The sequence below is a fragment of the Crinia signifera genome, chromosome 4 (assembly GCF_055691185.1).
Source record: "Crinia signifera chromosome 4, ASM5569118v1, whole genome shotgun sequence".
In the NCBI taxonomy this organism is placed as follows: Eukaryota; Metazoa; Chordata; class Amphibia; order Anura; family Myobatrachidae; genus Crinia; species Crinia signifera.
This window is the reverse complement of record NC_139220.1, coordinates 6032803-6053784: the sequence shown is the minus strand read 5'-3', so window position 1 is coordinate 6053784 and position 20982 is coordinate 6032803. Positions and strand designations below refer to the sequence as shown.

The window sequence follows — 20982 nt, the reverse complement described above, 5'->3', positions numbered from 1 at the left end:
ACGTAGAATAGTCACCCAGTGCTGCATGCCAAATTTCAGGGCGAAATAGAAAAAAATGAGCAATTGGGAGCAACCTCAAGTTTCAACTGTTTTTTCTGCCACCGGCTTTGTAAGACCGTTTTGCCATGGGGTGCGGATCAGTTGGTCACAATGCAAGTCATTAGGTCGAAATGCATTTAGGTGGACATGTGTCTATGTCACCATGCAGGAAGGTCGACATGAGTCTAGGTCGACCGTGAAAAAGTGGACATCGTTTTTTTTTTTTACCCTTATGTTGACAGTCAACATAAAAACTGAGAAGTACCACCGCGTCCCCTCGCATGGGGAACGCTATTTTATTCTCCCACCAGGCACTAGTGGATGGTAGGGCATGAAATATTGCATGTCGGCTTAAAAAAACAGTAAAAAAAAAAACATGTCAACCAATTGACCCTGTCGACCTAACCCATGTCGATCTAAAGTCTTGTCGACCTACTTGGTGGTGCCCCAATGACCGTATCCCTTCCCATGTTAGTCTATGAGGGGATTTTTGGGAAGGCATAACTCAGGGTAGAGGAAGAATTAAGACTTGGGGTTTGTTTTATTAGCTAGAGCTCGCCCCCTTGTGGTGCCTTTTGGGGTTAAGGTTTTTCAGATGGTTACAGTTTTTTTTACATTTTGTGAAATATGCCCCATTATAAAGGGTGTCTGGACTGATCATAGACTGACTCATAATAGACAGTCAAAACGTCAACACAAAATAGTTGACCGGGTCTAAAGGTCGACATGGTTTAAAGGTCGACAGGCAATAGATTAACATGGTGAAAAGGTAGACCCGAAGCATGGCAAGCGCAGCGAGGCACAGAGCCCGAAGCACGGCGAGGCACCGAGCCCGAAGCACGGCAAGCGCAGCGAGGCACCGAGCCCGAAGCACAGCGAGCGCAGCGAGGCACCGAGCCGGAAGCACGGCGAGCCTGAAGCACAGCGAGCGCAGTGAGGCACCGAGCCCGAAGCACAGTGAGGCACCGAGCCCGAAGCACAGCGAGCGCAGCAAAGCACCGAGCCCGAAGCACGGCGAGCGCAGTGAGGCGGTGAGCCTGAAGCACAGCGAGCGCAGCGAGGCACCGAGCCCGAAGCACGGCGAGCGCAGCGAGGCACCGAGCCCGAAGCACGGCGAGCGCAGCGAGGCACCGAGCCCGAAGCACGGCGAGCGCAGTGAGGCGGCGAGCCTGAAGCACAGCGAGGCACCGAGCCCGAAGCACGGCGAGCGCAGCGAGGCACCGAGCCCGAAGCACGGCGAGCGCAGTGAGGCGGCGAGCCTGAAGCACAGCGAGGCACCGAGCCCGAAGCACGGCGAGCGCAGTGAGGCACCGAGCCCGAAGCACAGTGAGCGCAGTGAGGCACCGAGCCTGAAGAACTTTGAGCGCAAATCATTTAGGCTTCAGCTGGACCTGGCTCCCTCTGTAGTACATCAACCTTTCAGCAGAGCTACTCAGCCTATATAGAATAAAAAATCATTCATTACCTGCTGCGCCTGCCAGAAACTGCAATGGCCGCTCTCTGCTCCTGTTGCCTTATGGGAGTGATAGAGGAGGGCGGGGCTCAGAACTGATGTCAATGCATGCTGCTGCCGCCGGACTGGTCTACAGGAACATGGCCACCGGCCTCCTGCACTGAGGACATGCCTGGTACATATATGGATGGGCTGTAGCAGAGGTGTATGAGAGGAGTGGCCAGACACCAGGAAGAAGCGAGTGTCAATCACCCCCTACTTCCGGGCTGTGCGTTCCAATCCACATTACTTCCTGCTGGTACAGCAACTTACAACCTACTGTAGGTGTCTGTTGAGATCAGGTAATGGCGTCTATACAGGGGGAGCAGCCTGTGGTGTCCTCTTATTATTAATATTATATAGGAGGAGCAGCCTTTGGCATCCTGTTATTTTTATTATACAGGGGAGCAGACCAATGTGTCCCTCCTGGAGCAGGTCATGTTGGGAGGTATGCATCCTGTGGTGTACTGTTATTATTATTATACAGGGATAGCAGCCTGTGGTGTCCTGTTATTATTATACAGGGGGAGCAGCCTGTGGTGTCCTGTTATTATTATACAGGGGGAGCAGCCTGTGGTGTCCTATTGTTAGTATTATACAGGGGGAGCAGCCTGTGGTGTCCTGTTAATGTTATTATTATATAGGTGGAGCAGCCTGTTGTGTCTTTTTATTATTATACAGGGGAAGCAGCCTGTATTGTCCTGTTGTTGTGTTTTTTTATTATTATACAGGGGGAGTAGCCTGTGGTGTCCTGTTATTATTGTTGTAATTATAATACAGGGGGAGCAGCCTGTGGTGTACTACTGTTGTTTTTGTTGTTATTTTTATAAAGGGTGAGCAGCCTGCGGTGTCCTCTTGTTATAATATGGGGCAGTACGGATAGTGTAATGGTTACATTACTCCCTCACAGCGCTGAGGTCATGGGTGCGATTCCCACCTTGGCTCTAACTGCAGAGTTTGTATATTCTCCCCGTACTTGCGTGTGTTTCCTCCTACAATCCAAAAACATACCGGTAGGGTAATTGGCTCCCAACAAATTAACCCTAGAATGTCTGTGTGTGTGTACATGTGGTAGGGAATATACATTTTAAGCTCCACTGGGGCAGGGACTGATGTGACTGTACTAATAGTCTCTGTACAGAGCTGCAGAATATGTGTGCGCTATATATTAACTGGTAATATTCTCTGTACAGCGCTGCGGAATATGTGTGCGGAAACCCACAGCCTCTTGGTCCTGGGGGGAGGACCCTATCTCCAGGTGCGGGCAGGAGGAGGAGGAGACCGGGGAGGGGAAGGTGCGCTTGCTGGTGCCCCGTTGAACATGGCCTTCACGTTCTCCCAGGAGTGCACCATCTCATCCAGGGTCTGAGAGCCACAGGTGCCATTTTGCAGCTGTTGAAGTTGGCGGGTGGGTGTTGAGAATAATGGTGCTACGCTGCCCTGTGCTACTCTGTCTATGAGGGAAGGTGGGAGAGAATAAAGGTGTTACGCTGTCCTGGCTATGGGGGGGAGGAATAATGGTTCTACTGTCTCTAAGGAGGGGGAGCGAGATTAATGCTGTCTGTCCAGTGCAGCTTTATTGTTGTAATTTATTCGAATATTTTCATTAAACATTTAAAATATCCAATGTTTATACTTACAGTGAAAATTTACATTTCTCTTTTGTCCAGTCCGGTGACACAGCTTCACCTTGGGATGTAGGAGGGTCCGCAGGAGCCAGGCACCTACAGTATGCTGAAATCTTTCCTCTGGCTGCAGGCTCCTCCCCTTCCGCATCCCATCATGCTTCCAGTTTGTTTTAGGTGCCCACAGGAGCGGGTGCTATGCTGGGCTGCTCCTGCAGCCACCAATTTTTTTTTTTCTTTTGGAATTTTTACTAGTATAGTTAGGAATTTTTATAATTTTATTAACTTAGTTACTAGTGCAGGTTTTCCAGTGTGCTGCTTCTGAGAAGCGCCACACACTGAGAGCTCAGCAGACGCTGACAGAAGCGCGTCCTGTCAGCTCTCTGTGCACAGAGAGACGCTCTTTCACCCTCTGTGCAGCGCTAAACCTCATTTACCTCATTTAACAAAGAGGTTTGCCTGGCCCTGGGAGCATCTGAAACCGGCTCCTTACTTAGAAGGGGATCGTGGGGGACTGACCTCCCGTGATGGCAGTCGACATCTTGGAGGGTTTATAGAATGAAATCCCTCTGGGGAAGTGAAGTCTATTACAGGTGTCCAGCGCTGCTGGATGACTCCAGTTGATCCCAGGAAGAAGGTGAGACACTGGAGGTCAGGAGAAACACTTGTGGGAGCGGCTAAAGGGGGAAAGGGCGCCAATCAGGCTACCCTACCCTGCTGAAGCAGAGACTTGGTCTCTTCCTACTCTGTGTGCTGGCGCCATTTCTCTCCAAGCTGCGGAGCTGAAGCTTGGCTAATTGATCCACACTACAGAGATTACAGTTTCTCCGGGAAAGCGCTACCCCCGCTGACGCTGAAGTCAAGCAGACAGATAAGTACTGTATACATTGCCTTGTACTTTGCCTGACATTGTGCACCGTTGGTTAAATATGACTGACATGGGTAATGCTGCTGCTGCTGCTGCGGAGGGGGGGGAGGTGCAGATTATGCGGAGTAAAATTTACAGGTGAACAGTTGGATCAAGGGGACCTTTGCCCTGCTTGTGAATCTGTGCCCAGCAATGTGCATGCCCAGAAGTCTGAGCAACAAGAACCGCCGTGGGCTGCTGCGTTGGGGAGGTCTATGAATGCCTTGGCTGAGGCTCTCAATAGGCAAAGGGACAGCCTTATTAAGTCTCCTGACCCTAGTTCATCCTCCCAGACTTCTATGGGATCCATTGCCCATTCGCTAGGGGATCCCATGTTTATTTATTAACAGTTTCTATATAGCGCACACATATACCGCAGCGCTGTACAGAGAATATTTGAACGTTCACATCAGTCCCTGCCCCAGTGGAGCTTACAATCTATATTCCCTACCACATGTACATGCACACACAGACATTCTAGGGTTAATTGCGTTATTTGGGGGGAGCCAATTAACCTACCAGTATATTTTTGGATTGTGGGAGGAAACCGAGTACCCGGAGGAAACCCACGCAAGCACAGGGAGAATATACAAACTCCACACAGTTAGGGCCATGGTGGGAATAGAACCCATGACCTCAGCGCTGTGAGGCAGTAATGTTACCATTACTCCGTCCGTACTGCCCCGTATATATAACACATGGTGGGGATAGAACCCATGACCTCAGTGCTGTGAGGCAGTAATGCTAACCATTACACCATCCGTACTGCCCGTATATAAAACACATGGTGGGGTTAGAACCCATGACCTCAGTGCTGTGAGGCAGTAATGTAACCATTACACCATCCGTACCGCCCCGTATATATAACACATGGTGGGGATAGAACCCATGACCTCAGCGCTGTGAGGCAGTAATGTAACCATTACACCATCCGTACTGCCCCGTATATATAACACATGGTGGGGATAGAACACATGACCTCAGTGCTGTGAGGCAGTAATGTAACCATTACACCGTCCGTACTGCCCCATATATATAACACATGGTGGGAATAGAACCCATGACCTCAGCGCTGTGAGGCAGTAATGCTAACCATTACACCGTCCGTACTGCCCCGTATATATAACACATGGTGGGGATAGAACCCATGACCTCAGTGCTGTGAGGCAGTAATGTAACCATTACACCGTTCGTACTGCCCCGTATATATAACACATGGTGGGGATAGAACACATGACCTCAGTGCTGTGAGGCAGTAATGTAACCATTACACCGTCCGTACTGCCCCGTATATATAACACATGGTGGGGATAGAACCCATGACCTCAGCGCTGTGAGGCAGTAATGTAACCATTACACCGTCCGTACTGCCCCGTATATATAACACATGGTGGGGATAGAACCTATGACCTCAGTGCTGTGAGGCAGTAATGTAACCATTACACCATCCATACTGCCCCGTATATATAACACATGGTGGGGATAGAACCCATGACCTCAGCGCTGTGAGGCAGTAATGTAACCATTACACCATCTGTACTGCCCCATATATATAACACATGTTGGGGATAGAACCCATGACCTCAGCGCTGTGAGGCAGTAATGTAACCATTACACCATCTGTACTGCCCCATATATATAACACATGGTGGGGATAGAACCCATGACCTCAGCGCTGTGAGGCAGTAATATAACCATTACACCGTCCGTACTGCCCATGTTACTGCAGGTCATACAGGACACTGCGCAAGGGATTCATAAGATGAATTCCCTTATGGAAAAGTTTGCAAAACCTTCTGATAGCCCTTCCTCTAAACGGCCTTCAGCTACACCTCCTCTAATATCTGTGGATTCTGATGATGATGGTGGTTGTGAGGACGATTTAACTTTGGAATAAAGGGAAGAGGCTGAGGCTTCTGTCCCGGGCATTGAGGATTTAATACTTGCTGTGAAACAGGCTTCAGACCCATCTGAAGAAGACAGGGTTCAGGCGCATTGTGTGTTTACGTAAGAATGCGTAAAGAGTCTGTTACATTCCCTTCTGATGAAGGTATGGTCTCCTTGTTGGGAGAAGCCTGGAAGTTTCCAGATAAAAAGGTGACTGTCTAAAAGGTTTGCAAATATGTACCCCATGCCTGAGGAGCATGTAAAGTTGTGGGAGAAGGTCCCGTTAGTGGACGCTCCTGTGGCAAGATTGTCAAAAACCACAGCCTTACCGGTCCCGGGTGGCGTGGCCTTCAGGGACCCAGTAGATAAAAAGGTGGAAGGATGCCTTTAGGCAGTCTTTGAAGGAGTAGGCTATACACTCCGCCCCATTATTGCTTCTGCCTGGGTAGCCAAAGCAATGATTAATTGGGCTGAGGGTTTGGGAGATCAGCTGTGGCCTGACTGGCTGGTGAAGAAGGCACTAACATAGCGTCTAAGGTGTCCGCTACATATGTGTCTGCAAGGCGAGCCCATTGGCTTAAGGCCTGGGATGCAGATAGTGAATCAAAGAAATCCCTTGAGTCCTTGGCTTTTAAAGGGGAACTGCTTTTTGGTTGTGAACTAGAGTCCATCATAAAGCAGGCGACAGGGGGGAAGAGTACTTTTCTTCTTACCACTACTAAAGCTTCAGGTTCAAAATTTGGAGTTTACCTGCTTTTCGCTCGTCCTTTCGAGGGGGAGTGCCCAGCAAAGGACAGACGGGAAAAGGTAGATTTCCCGGCGGTAAAGGAAAAGCTTCCAAATCCAGATATGGAGCCTTTGGAAAGAAGCAGGTGTTTAAAGGAGAGGAAAAATCCTCTGCATGACTGGGTAGAGGCTCCCTGTTCTGCCCTCAGAGTGAGGTGGTCACCTCCTGCAGTTTCGGGACAAATGGAATATTCCAACCTCAGACCCTTGGGTTCTTTCAATTGTTTCAAGAGGTTATCGGATAAATCTCAGGGGGAATCCTCCACAGAGATTTCTCCCAACCCCTTTGCCAAGAGAAGCCAGTTCGCGCACGGCCCTTTTGGAGGCGGCGTTAGCTCTCAGGAAAAAGGGGGTTGTGGTCCCGGTTCCTCAGGAGGAACGCAAGAAAGTTTTTTACTCAATCCTTTTCTAGGTCCCCAAACCAGACGGGTCAGTCAGACCTATACTAAATTTGAAGTCCTTAAACCAGCACCTTTGGGTAGATCACTTCCGCATGGAGTCCCTGCGCTCAGTGCTTGGCAGTATAGAGCCAGGGGAATTTTTGGCATCGGTAGACCTTCAGGATGCATATCTGCATATACTCATATGCACAGAGCATCAATCCTTACTTTGCTTTGCGATAGGGGAGACCTATTTGCAGTTCAAGGCGCTACCCTTTGGTCTGGCCACAGCACCGAGGGTATTCACAAAGGTGATGGCTGTCATGGCAGCGTCACTCAGGCTGAGAGGGATAGTGATTATTCCCTAGCTGGACAATCTGCTATTCAGAGCAGAGTCAGAAAGCAAGTTGCAGGAACACCTGTCGGTGGCAACACAGTTCTTGCGGGACTTGGGTTGAGTACTCAATCTACCCAAGTCCCATTGAGTCCATAGCGAGGGACATTTGTCAGCTGGTATTACTGTTACTGCAGGCTTCAAGGCCTGGCAAGGGGTGAAGCTCCTCAGCAAAATGGTGGCGACCTTCGAGACACTAAAGTTTGCCAGGTTTCATTCCAGAACTCTTCAGTGGAACATCCTCTCCTGTTGGTCAGGGAATGCGAAAACCATGAAACAAGGTTACTTCTCTCTCTCAGGAGACAAAGGAATCCTTACTATGGTGGATGGACATAGAAACCTTGCATCTGGGACGGTCACTCTTGGGACTGGGTGGTCGTAACGACCGACACCAGTCTCAGGGGTTGGGGGGGCGGTTGCCCTTCACCTTCGGTTGCAGGGCCTGTGGTCCAAACAGGAATCCAGATTGCCAATAAATATTTTGGAACTTTGAGCAGTGTGGAAAACACTCCAACAAGCGGAGGATTGCCTGAAAGGCCTTCTGATCAGAGTACAGTCGGACAATGCCACGGCAGTGGCTTACCTGAATCATCAGGGTGGGACTCGCAGCAGCATGGCGATGCAGGAAGTCTTGAAAATTTTCAGATGGGCAGAGATAAACATTCCTATTCTGTCTGCGGTCTTCATTCTGGGGATCTGGAATGTCGAGGTGGATTTTCTAAGCAGAGAGGACTTGTTGGAGGGGGAATGGTCCTTACATCCGGAGGTATTACAGGAGATTGTGAGTCGCTGGGGGCTCCCAGAAGTGGATCTAATGGCATTCAGGAACAACTGTCAGGTTCCGAAATTTTGTTCCAGGATCAGGGACCCAACCGCTTGGGCAGCGGATGCTATGACGGTTCCATGGAAGCTTCACCTGGTATACATTTTTCCTCCGTTCCCAATGATACCGCGGGTATTGAGAAGGGTGAAGTCTCAACAAGTGCAAGGCAATTCTGATTACACCAGACTGGCCCAAGAGGTCGTGGTATTCGGACATTATGAAGTTATCAGCAGAATCTTGGCCCCTTCCTCTTCGTCAGACAAGGGCCATTTCTGCACCCGGACCTAGCTCGGCTCAGTTTGACAGCCTGGCATATGAGACCTTTTAACTAAAGAGGAAAGGAAAGTTATCCAGACTATGCTAAGGGCTCGTAAATCGGTGTCTGCTGCAAATTACCATCGAGTCTGGAAAATTTACATCAGGTGGTGTGAGCGTCAGAAAGTGCACACCTCCAGGTTCAAAGTGGCCAGATTGTTGGATTTCCTTCAAGATGGTTTCTCTACAGGTTTGGGATTACAGTCCCTAAAAGTACAGATCCCTGCTCTATCCATCTTTTTGCCTGAGGTTAAATCCTTTTTACAGGGTGTTACCAGGTAAAAACCCCCATATAGGCAGCCAGTGGCGCTTTGGGATTTATCGTTGGTTCTGTCAGTTCTACAGAACCCTCCTTTTGAATCGTTAAGGTCGGCTGACCTAAAATATGTTTCTTGGAAATTGACTTTTCTGTTAGCCATTGCTTCGGCTAGGCGTGTTTCGGAGTTAGGAGCTTTGTCTTGTAAATCTCCACATTCAATTTTTCATGAAGATAGGGCTGTGCTTTGAACGGTGCCTACGTTTTTACCAAAAGTGGTTTCTTCCTTCCATTTAAACCAGGAGATTGTGCTCCCAGTGTATTCCCCTCCAGAAGGGGCAAAAAATAGGGACAAATTAAGGAAGTTGGACGTAGTTTGCGCCTTGCGAATTTACGTCGAAAGGGTAAAGGACATCCGCAAAACAGATCTGTTAGTTTTGTATGATGTGCATAAGAGAGGATGGCCTGCATCTAAGCAAACTATTGCCAGGTGGCTAAGGTCAGTCATTGCCTTTGCTTACACTAAGGTCAGTAGACCTGTTCCTTCTTGGATTAATACACACACCACCAGGTCAGTTGCTTCCTCATGGGCAGTGCGTCATGGAGCTACAGCGGAGCAGATGTGCAGGGCTGCTACTTGGTCCTCTGTTCACACCTTTACCAAATTACAGGTTCCATGAGTTTGCGTCAGAGGACGCTTCATTTGGACGGGCAGTGATGAGATTTGAGCGTACCCTCCCATAAGCTGAAGCTGTGTCACCGGACTAGACTCAGAAAAAGGAGTTTGAACGGTAAATTCTTACAAAAATCCCCTCTTCTGGGTTAAAAAATTAAATTGAAAAAAAGCAATGAAATTCCATAGACAAAAAACCTTACGGTTTCACAGGTCCCATTAAGGCTTCTTACACATGATCTGACATTTCAGAAACCTGTTGTAACTCTTCCACTCAAACGCCGAAAAGCAATGAGCTTTCTCAGCCAACAGACTCTGGATGCCGGCGAATGGGCCCTCCATCCGGAGGAGTTCCAGATGTTACTAGACCATTGGGGCAGACCCGAAGTGGACTTTATGGCCTCACGCCACAATCACCAGGTCACCCGGTCCGGGCATGGTAGAAGTCCTGTCAGCCCTGTGGCCTTTTGCTTTAATGTATGCTTTGCCCCCATCTCCTGAGTGCTTGGCACGTTGAACCTGGTGGCCCCACACTGGCCCTGGAGGATCTGGTTCTCGGATCTACAGGCCCGGTCAGTGGCCCCTCCAATCCATCTGCCTCTACATCTAGACCTGCTCACTCAGGGACCGTGCCTAATCAGAACCTGCAGCATCTGGCTTTGACGGGGTGGCTGTTGAAACCTCCTTGCTGAGAGCCAAAGGCTTCATATCAAGTATGCTCAGGGTCCGTAAGCCTTCGGGCCGGTGATTATCATCGCATCTGGTGGGCTTACTTTTCCTGGTGTCGCACTCGTCGTTTCAATCCCAGGACTTAGAATTCTGTCCGTTATTCTGGTTCACTTACAAAGGAAAATTCCTTCTCAAATGGAAAAAACAAGTGCACTGCAGGTGGGGCAGATGTAACATGTGCAGAGAGAATAAGATTTGGGTGTTATTTTGTTTATGTGCAGAGTAAATACTGGCTGCTTTATTTTACACTGCAATATAGATCTCACTTTGAAGTGAAACCCCACCCAAATCTAACTCTCTCTGCACAAGTAACATTTGCAATACACATGGCTTTGTCCATTTGAGAAGGAATTTGCCTTTGCGAGTGAACTAGAATAAGGGCCTCTGTCCTTTCTGCAACAGGTTATCATCTTTTAAAGGTGCAGGTCTCAGCTCTCTCCATTCTATTCCGCAGGCAGTTGGCTTTGTTGCAAGATGTCTACACTTTCTTGCAGGGGGTCCTGTAATTCCAACCTCTGTTTGTTCCCCCTGGTTGCTCCGTGGGATCTTTCTCCTGTTTTTTTTGTTTTTTTTTTATATGACAATTTTTATTTGTTTAGTGATATGTGTAACAAAGGTTTCAACAATGGACATTTTGTAATCATAGAGTAAACATAAATATATATCTCGAAAAAGACATACAGAGAATGGAAGTGATATATATGTGGTAGAAGGTTCTGTATCTGTGCATGATATTATTACGATTTTACCATGTTCCAACAAATGTCAATAAACAATATTGTGTAGAAATCTGTCCGGCAAGTCATTTGTCTGATCATTGAAAAATGAATCTGGTGAACAAACATGGAAACTATAAGGCAAGTTGACAGATCTATCACAGTCCCATTTAAAAAGGCTTCTTACCTCAAAAATTTATAAACGTAATAGCAGCCACTATAGCCATCGCTGAATTAATATATAGGGCGGTATTCAATGAGCCTGATTCGCCATTATGGCGAATTTGTGCTGTTTGGCGAATTTCTGACTAAAACGGTGAATCACCCTATTCAATGACCACATGGCGAATACATTTGAAGGGTTTTTTTCGCAATGATTCACCGAGTAGCAATCGCTATCTTTTTATGGAGAAGTGGAATGTGAACTTTTAAAATAAAGTGTTTTGTTTTTTACATTTGGTGTCAAAAAATCAGGAATTTTATTCTGAGGAGGGGCATGCTATTTTTATTCATGTGCTGTAAGCACATGAATATATATTTAATTAAAAAAAATATATATATATATTTATTTTTATTTTTTTTCACAGCAGCCAGCAGGGGGCGCCCGAGCCGCTCATTAGATATTCATATATTCACTGCACCCGATCGTTACGATCGGGTGAAGGGAATATACGCGGTCCCCTGCTGGCACCCCCGGGGGGCAGCCTGTGCTGCCTGGCACCCGGGGAGCCTACCTCCCCCCCACAAACGTTCTGGGGCAGGCAGAGAGACTTCCATCTCTCTGCCTGCCACCGTCTGCAGGCTCCCTGCGGCGTTCTCCGCAGGAGCTCATATTCGCCGGTCAGGGGCAGCGAGCCCCTGACTCATTGAAAACCGGAGCCGGCGAGGCTCCGGAACGTGGCGAATGTGCAGCGAATCCTAAACAGGATTCGCTGCACCTCGCTGGTATTCACATTGAATACCGCTAAATGTGTTCATTCTAGCACCGGCCAACTTTGAAAACTCATGCAGTTCCTCTTCCCTGCCTGGGGTGTCGCTGTCTGCTGTGGTGTTCCTAGCACAGGTCTGGTTTGTATATCAGTGCTGATTATAAAGACAACACTGTGCTAGAAGCACTACAGCAGACAGCGACACCCCAGGCAGGGAAGAGGAACTGCAGGGGTTTTCAAAGATAGCATGTGCTAGAATGAAAACAATGAGCAATATAATAGGCTGAAAATATTCAAAATAACACACAGAAAAATAAACAGGGGGTGAGGGGAGACATGAGACAAGTTCACACTTAATGTGGACAGGGCATATAACAATTTGTAGTATAGTACAGCAATTGGGTATCAAACCAACTTCTCAAACTCTAGTAGAAGAGGGTGTTAAAGGGTGTGGAGGGTGTTCCTAACCACCAATTAGCTTCAGCAAGAACCACGTGGTGGATTCAAAGATTTTTTTTGGTCTAAACTCAAAATGTAAAGTTACCATTTTTTTATAAAAACGTGGTGCGCCCCTCAAGATCTGAGCGGAGAGCCTGTCGTTCATAAATAAATGATGTTAAGAATCATCTTTTTCAGTTCAGCCATAGTAGGTGCACTTCTAGGCATTCCAATGCGTAAGAATCCATTTTTAATTTAATTGTTAACACTGGGATAATTTGTGCCTTTTTTGGGCCAAGGTCCCATATATTAAAGCACAGAAATAAACACGTTGCAGGGTTCTTCTGCAACCGCAATGTAAAAACGGTGTTCACATACTGGATCAACTTGTTCCAGAACAGTCTGATCCTCCCGCACTTTCAAAAGTTATGAAAATACTGTATAAGGCGTTAGATCTCCGGCACTTATAGCAGCAGCCAGTGTCACTAGGGACAAAATGAGCTCGATGCGCAGGGGAAACATATGCCCCGTTCAGAAATGCCCATGTCGACCTCACGACCTGTCGACCTAAAGTCATGTTGACTTTTTCACCTGTACATTCTATATGTCGGGATTTTAAATGTTGGGATTTTGTCCTCATCGGGATTTTGATTTGACTAAATCGCCTATAAGTATCACAAAACAGTATGGAAGACCAAATTGTCTTAGGTATCTGTTTCTGAGTTGTATGTAGTAATGCTGTAGGTGAATATGGGTGGAACAGTTGTCTCTCTAAGAGGGGGATAGTCTATTCAGATCTGACTGTTAACCATTCTGTAATATATAGAGGGAGGTCTGTGTGAAAGCAGAAATATCCGGCATACCAAAGCCACCATCCTGTTTACTAAGCCTCAGGCATCAGAGGGGATACGTGGTTTCTTGCCCACCCAAGCAAATTTGAGAAATAACGTTTTTAATCTCTACAGGTCTGAGGGGGTCAGCTGTATTGGGAGCATCTGAAGAACATAGGAGAGCTTCGGGAACGCAATAGACTTAATAACTGCTATCCTGCCGGACAATGACAATGGGAGTGAAATCCAACCATTCAGTATCTTCTCTATGGCCAAACAGGGTTAATGTTAACTGAATAAAGGGTTCCCAGGGCCTTTGGGATTATGATCCCTAAATACTTAAGAGTTGATGGGCAAATGGTAAATTGGGAAGTATGGGTAGAGGAGGAAAAGTAAGCACTAGGTGTGTACAATGGACATAATCTAGATTTACTGTATCATAGTTCACACAGAACCCGGAGAAAAGGGAAAAATTATGTAATATTTTCTGTATAGATGGGATTGGAACATGCGGGTCAGAAATGAATAGTAATATGTCATCCGCAAATACCTCTGTTAAGTGGATCTTTATTCCCGTGTAGGAATGTAAGGAGCGAAGGGCTCGACCGCCAATGCAAACAACAAAGGGGACAGGGGGAAGCCATGTCTAGTTCCCCTAAGGATGGGGATTGATCCGGAGAGGTAGCTACTGGTCAGTATCTGGGATGAAGAATTTGCGTAGAGACGTTTAATTATACTTATGAAATCAAGCGGGAGCCCAAATTTCTCCATGGTAGCAAACAAATGGTCCCATGTTACAAGGTCAAATGCCTTTTCTGCATCAAGATGATAGCAAGGCACATGGCTCAGTACTCCCCTCGGACTCCAAACAATGCATGACAGCGAGGATTTTACGTACATTGAGTGCAGAATGACGGCCCCAGACTAACCCAGTTTGGTCAGAATGTACCAACATAGGCACCATGACTTTAAGTCCGTCTGCTAAAATTTTCGTAAATATTTTATAATCGGTGTTTAGCGGGGAGATTGGTCGGTAAGAGCTGGGCAGTAAGGGGTCCCTGCCTGGTTTGTGGATAATTTTAAGGGTGGCCAAATCAAAGTGGGGGTGGGGTACCATTCAGGAGTGCATTGTAGAAAGAACATAGGGGTTTGGTCAGCTTAGGGGCCAGGAGCTTGTAGAATTCGTTAAACAGGCCATCAGGTCTTGGGGATTTGCCAAGTTTAAGAAGTTTAATGGTGTCTAGAACTTCTTCAGTTATAGGGGTTAGTAGTGTCTGGGCTGAATCGAGTTTAAGGTAGGGAGAGAAATAGAGTCCCAAAAGGTCTGCTTCTGAGTTTCGTCTATTATAAGCGTAGAACAAAGTGTTGTATAAAAGGACTGTAACGTCTCAGAAATTTGACTTCCGGTGGGTATAATAGTGCCATCAATCTATTGGAAGGGGGTGCTGGCCTTTCAACAAGTTAGATAGTAATCTTCTAGACCTATTCCCGAATCTATGGAAACGAGCCTGGGACAAGAAGGAAAGCCTTGATTCCAATTGGGAAACCAGATTATCAAAGAGGGTCTTTTGCTCGAAATAGAGTGTTTTATTGGGCACAGTCGGGGACTGCTGGAATTGTCCGTAGGCTACTGTTAATTTTGCCTGAGGTTCTAGATATAATTCCTGGGAGTCTTTTTTCTGTTTGGATGTGAAAGATACGACAGATCCTCTAAGACAGGTCTACCCCAGCCCTGGTAATCCAGTTAAAACTAATATTAAATGGTATCAGAATAAAGCACGCCATAGATAGGTGCTACGACAGCACCTGCTATATAAACTGGAACAAATGCAAACCTGCTATAAAACATAGCCTTCTCTAAATTAAGAGTACAAGTAGAGTCAACCTGTGTAACGTCACTCACATGTGATAGTCTGATTAACTCAATGCCTCCACAAATGAAGGACAAGAGCGATGGTCAGTTCGAATAGCCGTAGGCATATGGTAAAGTTTGTGACAGTACCGCATCAAAGAGGGGAAGGGGGGGGGGCGCCAAAGTCTTAGGTCGCTGGATCTTGTGAGAACAATGATGGGGAGGATCGTGTAGCATCATCCTCCGCTAGGAAAGACTCCGCATCAGATACTGTAGAGAAATCTCTGAATGAGGATCCTGAGAAAAGACGGAGACGTCTGGGTAAAGAAGGGCAAATTTCTTGTTGGATTTCACCAGGCGGGAACAGAGGGGGTAAATTCTTTACGTGCTCTAGCCACCTGTGCGGAGTAATCTTGGAATAGATATAAACGAGAGTCATTCCAGGTGAGGTCACGGCGTCGTCGGGAGGCTGACCACAGCAAGTCTTTGTGAATTTAATTGAGGCATCGGAAGATGACCGCTGTTGGTCGGGCATCTGAAGCAGGCCTCTGCGGGCCTATCCTTTGTGCCCGTTCGACAATCATGCCGGTGCAGTCTGTAGTGACCCCAAGCAAGTCAGGTAGTGTCATCTGGATAAAGGTGTAAAGGGCAGGGCCTTTAAGTGATTCTGGCAGTCCCACAATCCTTAGGTTGTTCCTACGGAACGATTTTCAAGGTCGTCTAACTTGGACTGGATTTGATATTGGGTTTTTTGAAGGGATGCAGACTGCTCCTTTAACTCCGTGACATTTTGGAACATGTCTTTCATCCTGATAGCGGCTAATGGCCCTTGCTGTGCTGGGAAAAAGGTTTTGTGTCTTTCTAGTCTAGACCAACCCCTCCCTTTCAGCACCTGAGGGGCATTACTAATTTCATTAAGCTGCTTCATGGCAGAGCACAAAGACTGGCAGGATCACCTGGGGGCATGTGTGGGGATCACATTTAGGGGTCGTTCCTATTAACCCTGAAGGGTGCGGATGATTCGCCGAGTGCGAATCATCACGACACCCAGCACACTTTACGGCGGGCCGAATTTGATGAAAAGTGCTTGCACATCCTGCAAAGGGTGCAGGTTAGGGTTCATTTGAGTGCTGTTATTTAAAATGCAAACGGCACCCGAACGGCAACTCTCACCCTTCGGGGTAAATAGGATTGACCCCTATTTTGAGTCCGGTGGGCATGGGATCCCCAATTTTGGAGGCTGGCCAGTAGTCCCCTAACAGCTATACAGCCCCCGGCTCCTTCCCTGGTGTGTAGAGATGCCGTACCTAGCTATTCTCCGATCACTGGCTGATCTGCACAAGCAAAATAGCAGTGATCTCCAAGGCTCAGCTCCCTCTCCCCCTGTGTGCAGAATGTGATCTTACGGTAGATGCTAAATTGTAATGGGCTAAAGGACCTTCCACGCCCAGGGGGGCTTTTTCCTTCACTATCCACGCCACCACATGGTTGCCTTTAGTAACCAAGGGGCGAGCCACCATGCCCAAAGCGTGCCCACGAGGGTCCGTTTGGGACCCTTCTTCCAACCTTGCTCCTCCTCCTCTCCACCACCTCTCCTCCTCTGTGACGTCAGGAGGTCCTTTAGCCCACGTCAATTTAGACCTAACCGTGACCTTACTGGTATCTGAGTGTCATAGACTTTCACTTTAATTTCTCCTTCCAGCTGCAGTGATGGAGTCTGCTGATCTGAGACAGGAGCTGGACTGTTCCATCTGCCTGAGCATTTATACAGATCCTGTAACCCTGAGATGTGGCCACAACTTCTGCCGGGTCTGTATTGATCGTGTGCTGGATACACAGGACGGGGCTGGAGTTTATAGCTGTCCTGACTGCAGAGCAGTGTGTCAGGAGCGTCCTGCACTGATACGGAACATTCCTCTGTGTAACATAGTGGGGAGGTTCATGTCTACTCGGCCAGATCAGGAGGAGACTGGGATCTTCTGCACTTACTGTGTGGACTCTCCTGTACCTGCTGCTAAGTCCTGTCTGCATTGTGAGGCTTCTCTGTGTGATAAACACCTGAGAGTACACAGCAAGTCATCAGAACACATCTTATGTGACCCCAGCACTGCCCTGGGGAACAGGAAATGCTCCGTCCATAAGAAGGTCCTGGAGTATTACTGCACTGAGGATGCTGCCTGTATCTGTGTGTCCTGCTGCCTGATCGGGGATCACAGAGGACATCAGATGGAGTCGCTGGATGAGGCCTCTGAGAAGAAGAAGGAGAAGCTGAGGAATGTTCTCCAGAAACTTACCACAAAGAGAGCGGAGACTGAGAAAAGAATCCAGAGACTGCAGGAGCGCAGGAGAGAGGATCAGGGGAAAGCAGCGGGTGTAACAAAGAGAGTCACTTTCCTGTTTAAAGACATCAGGAGACAGCTGGAAGACCTGGAGAAGAGAGTCCTGAGTGAGATCTCCAGGCAGGAACAGCGCGTTTCACTCTCAGTCTCTGATCTGATCCAGCAGCTGGAAATAAAGAAGGACGAGCTGTCCGGGAAGATGCGTCACATTGAGGAGCTTTGTAATGTGTCTGATCCAGTGACTGTCTTACAGGAACTGTACACAGGGGACTTGTGTGATACTGAGGACACAGAGAGACATGATAACCAGGTCCGTGATGCAGGAGATCTGGATGTGGGTCTCATGTCAGAGACCATACAAACAGGATTATCTGATATAATTACAGATATAAATGTATGCTTTTATGTGCAGGGGCCTGCAGAACTATTACTGGATGTAACCACAGCTGGTAATGATATACAGATATCAGGTGACAGGAAAACTGCATCCAGGTCAGGTACAAACCAAAATCGCCTAGTAACACAAGAGAGATTTCCGAATAATCAGGTAATAAGCACCAGGGGATTCTCCTCAGGGCGACATTACTGGGAGGTGGATGTCAGTAAGTCAAAGTGGTGGAGGGTGGGGATGTGTTATCCCAGTATAGGCAGGAAAGGACGCCAGTCAGCTGTTGGAAGTAATAACAAGTCCTGGGGTTTGTATAGGTATAAAAATCAGTATTCAGTGATACATGACAGGAAAGAGATCCGGTTACCTGACAATATCCCCTGGGACAGAGTGAGGATATGCCTGAATTATGAGGCAGGACAGCTGTCCTTTTATTCTCTGTGTGACCCCATCAGGCACTTACACACCTACACTGCCAACTTCACTGAGCCCCTCCATGCTGTATTATGTGTGGAAAATGGTTGTATAAACATATCTGAGGCAGTTATGAGCAAGGGGGAGGGATCCTAAGAGATCCCTCCACAGACTGGTGACAGGGAGGTGAATCTGACTGATGAAACATTTAGCCAGAGAACTGAAGCAGTGGGAGGGGCTAGAGTTGAGCCTTTCCCCGCCCCCTGTGTAACCAGATGACTAATGTACGGCTGTTTCCTTGTTGTTGTATAAGAAACTTCCATCAAAACTACACTTGTCATAATATCCCTTTAATTTAGGATACAAATGATTTCCGCAGGTTCTGATGTAATGCAGGCTCTGATTTATCCAGTCATAGAACATGTGTCATTTATAGGTGTCCTCGTGTTGTCACATTTACAAAGTATTCTTTCTAATATTAAAGTACTTGTGTTACAGCGTTACCCCACATACCACTACATACATAATGGGTACTTTCTTGGCATAAAAATTGCAATAATACTTTTGAACACCCTCAGAATGGGGCTCATTCTGAGACGCACGCAGTAGACTGTTCCGGGGACATAGTTATATGAAAACACTGAGATGGGTGTATGGGGAGAACATGGAATAGAGCAAGAATAATTTATATTCATTTCAAATAAAAGAAAAACGATATGGATCGTGCTGGAAATCAGAGGCAGTGATGTTAGTAAATGTGTGTTCTAGCCTAGGATGTATAACATAAGATTAGATAGATATCAAGTTATAAATATATGTTGGCAAACGTCCGCACCAAACGGAACCTCAGACAGTGAATACTGCGCTGGGACTATTCTCACCACAAAGTCACCCACAAGACTAAGGCCCTTATTCTGGTTCACTCACAAAGGCAAATTCCTTCTCAAATGGACAAAATCATGCTGCACTGCAGGTGGGGCAGATGTAACATGTGCAGAGATATTTAGATCTGGGTGAGTTATTTTGTTTCTGTGCAGGGAAAATACTGACTGCTTTGTTTTTACACTGCAATATAGATCTATAAACCCCACCCAAATCTAATTCTATCTGCACAAGTTACATCTGCCCCCCTGCAGTGCACATGGTTTTGTCCATTTGAGAAGGAATTTGCCTTTGCAAGTGAACCAGAATAAGGGCCTAAGTGCTGATTGGGGATTGATAGTCCGTGTGGTCCATGAAGATGAGTAGTAGACTGATGCTTATCTGTCATGTCCTGTATTTATTTTGCATTTGTATGGAGATCCTTTCATAGTTAATTGTTGCTTATAAAAAGTTTTTCTATAGTTGGTGCATTGTTACATTATTGTTACGTTATTGTTACATTTTTGTTACACTTTATTCTTGTCTGCAATAAATCCCTATTGGTGAAGGTACAGCAAAATGTGTCAGTCTCCGCTCACTGAGCCACCTTGTGGGGGGATGTTCTCACTGCACCTTGTACAAGCAGCAAGGGGATTACACGTACACATGCTGGATGGTGTCACTAAATACATGATACATGCATGTGATGAGCTACATTAACTTTCCCAAATGAATATGCATGTAGACTTAAAGTGACAATGGTACACATTGTTCTAGCGCATCTCCCAGAAATCAGCACATGGGGGATTCAGACCTGATGGCTGGGCTGCAAGTTTTTGGAGCCCAGCCATCAGGTAAATGCCGCCCCACACATGCGAAATCCCACAATGTGCATGGCCCCGAATGCATGCGATGGCTGTGGGGAGATCAGGACCCTGCATTTTCTGTGGTACTCCCACAATGTGCCAGTGTTATGCCCCCAAATAGTAGAAATGTTTGGAGTGGGAAAGCGCTATCTTGCTTCTGTTGAAGGAGGTTATTGGTGTTGGTGTGTAAAGAATTGTCAGAGTTGGAGTATGAGGGTAAAAATGAATTTTTATTTAAGGTACTTTGTGTAACCCAGACTCTGTTCATGTGGGGGGGGGGGGGGGGGGTGAATAACGGGGGTTATTTACACACCAACACCAATAACCTCCTTCAACATAAGCAGGATAGCGTTTTCCCACTCCAAACGTTTCTACTATAGCCAACAAGGGACCGGGATACCCTTAGGGAAAAGCAGCACCTGCGCTTAGTTTAGGACACCACATAGGCAGAGCGCAGTATTTATAAATACTTTTGGTAAACTTATGCCCCCAAATGCCCGGTGCCTGTCAACTAACTTGCATACAGCCAGAGATGGCTAGCCATTGCTCGCTGCGATCACAAGGACGGCTCACGCATGCGCGATCGTTAGTTCATTGCTTATGCTTCGAATTTGCAGCCCAGCGATTGGCCCATAGACATGACACATTAGGGGGGGGCTCAGGAGGAATGACCCGGAAGGTGCAGTGAGGGAATGAGAGGGCACTGGAGAGACATTGGGGCTCCTTTATCATTACATATTTGCGGCTACTTCCCCGACAAGTCCCGGGTGTTGAGGATTAGCCGCCAACATTATCTAGCGGCTGGATGTATTAAGAAGGGATGGCAGCGGATAGCTCTGATTCCTGCGGCGATCCCTCCATTGCCGATAGGTCCTGGGGAATGCGATGCTGCCAGATTATCAGTAGACGGAATGTGAAGCATTCCGGATAATGGACCCGCAGCTACCCCCATCTGAAACTGGCGGTAGGCCATTGTAGCCAATGGTCTATAGATCGGACAGAGGGTAATCCTAATAATCAGGATAATTTTAATAACCTCTGCA

General features: G+C 47.2%; 1 protein-coding gene across 3 annotated transcripts; it reads left to right on the top strand.

Annotated features, from left to right (window-relative positions):
• Window positions 1-1672: 1672 nt before the first annotated feature.
• On the top strand, window positions 1673-19633 carry LOC146073588 (E3 ubiquitin/ISG15 ligase TRIM25-like). Of its 3 annotated transcripts, none has more exons than XM_083180848.1 (2): window positions 1673-1833; window positions 16774-19633. In XM_083180848.1, exon 2 carries the CDS (start codon window positions 16782-16784, stop codon window positions 18366-18368), a length of 1587 nt encoding a protein of 528 aa, XP_083036974.1. In that variant the 5' UTR covers window positions 1673-1833; window positions 16774-16781; the 3' UTR covers window positions 18369-19633. The 3 variants fall into 3 exon arrangements, with proteins under 3 accessions (XP_083036974.1, XP_083036973.1, XP_083036975.1); XM_083180847.1 differs by lacking the exon at window positions 1673-1833 and adding an exon at window positions 1870-1979; XM_083180849.1 differs by lacking the exon at window positions 1673-1833 and adding an exon at window positions 12525-13910.
• The last annotated feature ends 1349 nt before the right edge of the window (window positions 19634-20982 follow it).